This window comes from Oncorhynchus keta, chromosome 25, assembly GCF_023373465.1.
Source record: "Oncorhynchus keta strain PuntledgeMale-10-30-2019 chromosome 25, Oket_V2, whole genome shotgun sequence".
Lineage (NCBI taxonomy): Eukaryota > Metazoa > Chordata > Actinopteri > Salmoniformes > Salmonidae > Oncorhynchus > Oncorhynchus keta.
Window position 1 is genome coordinate 16996620 of NC_068445.1, and position 6231 is coordinate 17002850.

At 38.9% G+C, this 6231-nt stretch overlaps 1 protein-coding gene across 1 annotated transcript in view; it reads left to right on the forward strand.

Moving 5' to 3' along the window:
- Positions 1-4721, forward strand: part of lgi3 (leucine-rich repeat LGI family, member 3) — a 28768-nt gene extending 24047 nt beyond the window's left edge. The window contains exons 8-11 of the mRNA XM_035735968.2: positions 141-310; positions 407-571; positions 764-854; positions 1166-4721. Of these exons, the coding sequence (XP_035591861.1) occupies positions 141-310; positions 407-571; positions 764-854; positions 1166-1895 (1156 nt within the window). The 3' untranslated portion in view covers positions 1896-4721. The remainder of the gene's footprint in view (positions 1-140; positions 311-406; positions 572-763; positions 855-1165) is intronic.
- The last annotated feature ends 1510 nt before the right edge of the window (positions 4722-6231 follow it).

Here is a 6231-nt window from a genome sequence, read left to right on the forward strand (position 1 = left end):
TTAACATACTATTAACATGTTATTACCCACTTTATGAAGTGCTGTAATTTAAAGTGCTACAGAGAATCCTTACTACAGATAGTTTTCTAAGAACTGTGTCATAGGTGGACAATAATTCTATTGTTCAATGTGTTACCCAGAGACCTGCGGGGTAACTCATTCCGCTGTGACTGTAAAATCAAGTGGCTTGTGGACTGGATGGAGAAGTCCAACACCTCTGTCCCTGCCATCTACTGTGCCAGCCCATTTGAGTTCCAAGGCCGCAGAATCCATGATCTAACCCCACGAGACTTCAACTGTATCAGCGCAGGTTTGTCCCCAATTATTAAAACAATTATTCATTTCACAGGACATCAAGGCACTTAATTTACAGGTTGATAATCTTCATCTCTCTCTTCCCCTGTAGACTTTGCAGTTTATGAAACTTTCCCCTTCCAGTCTGTGTCAGTGGAGTCCTATGAATTCAACGACGATCAGTTTGTGGCCTTCGCCCAGCCCGATACTGGGTTCTGTACACTGTTTGTATGGGATCATGTGGAAATGGTCTTCCGGATGTACCATAATATAACATGTACGTTTCTTCCAAGACGCCTTCTAAAAATAAGTATTCATGCCAGAAGACAATCAATGCATTCAACTATTATCATTTAATTATAGACCAAGGGAATTTACATTGAATCTGGGAGCAAACTACTTCTTTAAGTACACAGAGGATACTGAAGTCAACTAAACTAGCTACTTTCTGCTTCTGTGTTTCTCCTAGCTCGCTCCGCTGTCTACTGCAAGCCTGTGGTAATAAACAACACTCTTTACATGGTTGTGGCTCAACTTTTTGGAGGATCCCACATCTACAAGTGAGACTTATTCCAATTCCTATAAGCAATACAGTGTCAATGACTTGTTCATTTTCTTAGCCACAAATTGGGTTAAATGGAGACTTAAAGATTTTGGCAATGAGGCCCTTTATCTACTTTCTCAGAGTCATATGAACTCATGGATACCATTTTTATGTTTCTGTGTCCAGTATGAAGGAAGTTAGAGGTAGTTTCGTGAGCCAATGCTAACTAGCATTAGCTCAATGACTGGAAGTCTGTGGATATCTACTTAAGGTTAGATGTTTACAATGATGATTTAGGGATGGCTGACCTGATTGATACCTTTACAGGTGGGAAGAGGACCCACAGCGATTTGTGAAGATCCAGGACATTGACACCACACGTGTGAGGAAACCCAACTTTGTTGAGACCTTCCAGCTGGATGATGAGTGGTACTTTGCAGTAGCAGACAGTTCCAAGGCAGGCTCTACGAGCATATACCGCTGGAACAGCAACGGTTTCTACTCCCACCAATCCCTTCATCCCTGGCATCGTGACACCCATGTGGAGTTCCTAGATGTGGAGGGGAAGCAGCGTCTCATTCTCTCCAGTGCCTCCCAGCCCCCAGTGGTTTACCAGTGGAACCGCAGCCTGCGCCAGTTTGCCTTTCATTCCCAAATCACTGAGACTGCTGACGTGCAGATGGTCAAGCATTTCTGGGTGCGCAAAGTTCTTTACCTCTGCCTTACACGCTTCATTGGCGACTCCAAGATTCTCCGCTGGGAGGGGCAGCGCTATGTTGAGATTCAGACCCTGCCCTCACGTGGCTCCATGGCTGTGTATCCATTCATTGTGGGCCCCCGCCAGTATCTCCTCTTAGGGAGTGATTTCTCCTTCTCTCGAGTTTACTTGTGGGACGACCTTACCCAGCGCTTCCAGCTCTTCCAGGAGCTCAACATGAGAGCACCCCGGGCCTTCAGCTTGGTGTCAGTGGACAACAAAGACATCCTGCTGGCAGCCAGCTTCAAAGGCAACACCCTGGCCTACCAGCACCTAATAGTGGATCTTAGTGCCAAATAGACCAATCCAGTCAGAATCTCTGAGACCATTCATGAGTCTGTTCTGTTCTTATGAGGCCCGATTCCAGCTTAGGAATTTACAAATCGACAGACTCGAGAGAACGGGTTCAAAATATTAGGGATCAATGAAAGAAAACACCAATTGGTAGATGGTAGATACAAAAATACTCTGATCTTGCAGATTATTTGGGTTTAGGAAAGTATTTATGAATCATAAAAAAACAGGTTTAGAGGAACTTTACGCACGAAAGAAAGAAAATGTTGATTTAATTCATTCTGAAAATTGCCACATTCAGTTCTTCAACACATGATAATGTTGGAAGATTAGTGTACATAGAATTATAGTAGGGAGAATAGTGTACAACAGTGTTCTATCCTCTCGTCTATTGCCTGCACTAACCATGGAACTGTGTGATGACACGGCCAAGTACTGCGCCATGCATGGGGTTCAAACTATTACAGCTTGGTCTGCGCTCCACTCCGTAATGATTGAATTATGTCTATTTATATTATCAACTGTTACTAAGGAAACAAATGAAGGTAAACACAGCAATGTAAGTAAATGGAATGATAATGAAGGTTATACCAACTAAAGGGAACTGAATGTAAATTGTTAGTTGAATATGTGTTGCTATTAGGCCTACAGTACTGACGGTCAATACTGATAGTGGCTAATATTTCACATGATAGAAATAGGAAACAGAGAAAGTCACAATATTCAAGACATTCGAGAGTGCCCATCCATGCAAGTTAAAAAAGACTGTACAATTTAAATTCTGCATAATGGCACAGTACTTCATAACCTTTACTCTGGGAAAGTTGATATGTTCATATGCTTCAGTTTGCTGCCATATGACTGGTTTCACGTCTCCAGCGATTATAAGGTAAAATAGACCTTATTTACAATTCCCTTATCAAAAACGGATTACTCATTTACCTAGCTGTTATCAATAGCTCTTATCACGTTGTAAATTACAGTGCATGGTGAATGCTGTTATTTCTATCAGAAAAAAATTAAATAGATGCTTTTTCCTCTTGGAATTGGAAGGTTCGCTCGACCTTATTCATGGTTTCCTCATGCTTAAAGGTGGTGGAATTATGAAGGAATTAAATCAAGATCAGTATATGGCATATCTGTAGACACACCTCTGCCACGCCTTCATTTCTTAGATCTCCACCCCCAACCAATTGCAGGTGAATAGCATTAACCACTTTTGAAGAGTGAGTACTAACAAACAGGAAATGCATGATATCTTCTGATGTCTCTGATTGAATCAATTAATGTGTAATGACAAAACATATCACCATGATTAATACGTGTCAAATCACTTTGCAACATCACTACTTACTCTATTTACCATGAATTCATGCTACATGGAAAATATAATGGAAGGTGCATTATAGCTAGGTATATATATATATATATATATATATAATAGCTAGGTGCAGATATAGTACAAATATAAGTAACATATAAGTAACATCAGATTATGTGAAAAGCATGTGCATCTACTGAACGGTTTTCTATTGACTGTTATAATTTATTTATTTTATTTATTTATTTATAAAATCATTTTATTCATGCAATAGGGCGAAGACGAGTAGGCGGCCAGTACGTTGCAATAAACTTTAGTGAACTATTAACATAATATATTCTGTTAATAGTTCACTAAAGTTTATTGCAATTTACTGGCTGCCTACTCATCTTCTTTCTTGAATTACCTGCCATTAGGGGCCTGCCCTCATCTCATTCATGCAATAGGAAAATAACTGTTCACATCAAATAGAGTTTGATATGGACATTCTATGAAATGCTAGTTAATATATTTTCAAAGCAATATAAACTGTAATCTGCATGCCATAATGGTATCTTTACAGTAAATTATATTTTATAAAATAATGCTTATTCTGTATAAGTTTTATAATGATTCACAGGTAATAAGAGCTATCAATGTTTTTGTCACAAATAACATGTATCTCTCTATGTTGTTGATCATGATTGATACCAATATATTTTCATTAATCTAGAATGTAGCTAGGCTACACAGTTTTCTCTAAATTAATGTTAACTGAATAGTACTGGAAGGTTATGTTAAGCTCCTGTCATATATGTGAAAATATGTATGAATATGTACACTTTGTATGTTGTGGCTGAACTACACGGGCAGTCAATTGCCCAAACATTTTTATTCCCAATTTGAATGCCTAACAATTGAGAATCAGTTCAAATCCAGGCTTGACTCCTCATGTCTGTATTTGCTAAACGTTCAAAATTGTGCCTAGAGAATATGTCAACATCCAAATTCTGGCCAAATCTCTGTGCACTTTGATTCTACATAACTTATAGCTTGTCTTCAGACATTTTATGTTATTCTCCTCTGTGCATTTTATGTAGCTTTACACTGTACGTAATGTAATGTATCCAAGCATCTACTGTAATAGTGCACCCATATTAACTAAAAAACTTGCAATAAATACTCAATTTAAACATCCTCATTTACACAGTTGACATTTACAAATTTTTCTGTGATTGGCCTTTACTGCATTTGTATGGAGAAAAGTTACACTCTCTATGTCAAATATAAAATAACTAGGTTCAACATTATTCTTTATATAGTCTACCATGTCTACACATTTTATGTGGGTTATTATTAGTATTGTGTGGTGTGTATGGTGTGTATGGTGCACTAAAGTGTAGCCTAAATCACCCTTAACACCATGGAAGTGGATATAGTGTGAGAGCAAAATATTTGCCCTGAAAATGTTTGCCACTTGTACGTATCTGAAGTAATAAATGTCCTATTAAAAATGCTGCATCTAAACTTTACTATTCTGAACTTTATTATTCTGGACTTTAGTTTTCCTTGATCAGCCAATGAAGTCCCACCTAGTTGACTACATTAAAATGGTGGAAGCTCTCAATGGCGCTACCCATGCTAATACGGGCTTTTGGCCACTAGAGGCCACTGCCATTTTCTATGGGTACTTCCTACAATAGCTATCTAGTCAATATGGGTGACAGTCACAGTAAGCACATGCATACAACTAATGAAGCAACAGTACAACCATCATTTGTACTTTTTATAAAAAATAAATAATAATCCGTTTTCAAACATAATTTATTTTCTAAGACGACCAGTGAAATTGTTATTCCTATCTGGTATCCTTGGGACGTCCCTATCCTAAACCCTAAATCTTAACCCCTACCCATACCCTAACCTTTTAAAATGTTTAACTTCAATGTGGTAACGTCCGAGTTTGGACATCCCAAGGATCCCGGATAGCAAGGACCACATTGAAATAAAACTCACTTTTGTGAGTTGCCAGTGACCATCATTGGTTACCACCTTTCAAAGTTTGTTGCATTATGGGGTAAAAGTACATGTCGACTGCATGAACTTTACAACAATCATGTGCTGGGAGGGCAGGGTAGCCTAGTGGTTAGAGCATTGGACTAGTAACCCGAAAGGTTGAAAGTTCATATCCCTGAGCTGACAAGGTACACATCTGTCGTTCTGTCCTAGGCTGTCATTGAAAATAAGAATTTGTGACTTGCCTAGTTAAATAAAGGTTAAAAAAAAATGTGATCAAAAGTCATGAAGTTTTGACTGCAAGTTTCTGCAGTTGCTCTTTACCAACTGCAGCCATCACCTGCATTATGGTAGGCTCTATTGCCAACCAATCATTAGGGTGTTTTTGTTTGACACACACAAATGTGTCCAAAGGTATGACTAAAACAGGAACCAACTATGATTCACGTATACATTGGATGTGTACAAAGGAATGTGATATTTGATGCTCTCTCTCACTGATTGAGAGAACACAAGTATGATTTCAGTTTGTGAGTCAGTGATATGGGAGTTGGAGCCATGTTTATTTCGACATTATAAAGATTTTTTTTATAAACAATGGCAACACTGCCATGTTGATCTTATTGAGCCTTGCTGTTGGAAAACCACATTAGTGTCTGACTTTCGGCTGTCACAGATGCACTTCCCCCACTACTTCACTCCTTGACTTTCATCTACAGTTGGTTGCTTTCGCCTTACCACTCAAACATGCCCCATGTCCACCCACACCAGGCATGTATGTATACATTTATTTTGCAATAGTATGTAAATGTACATTTATTTTGCAAAGCTCGTGCACGCGACTCAAGCGGTATGGTCAGCACTTGTGTTGTGTGCGTGACCGATGCAAAATAAATTCGACACACATGTTATTCGATCATTGCTCGCGCGCGTCAACAAGTGTCTGTGTAGCCAGGTGCTAAAATAGAACTTGGTTCTATTTGTGACGCTTAACGTGCTGCAAGTCCCGCCTCTCCCATCTCCTCA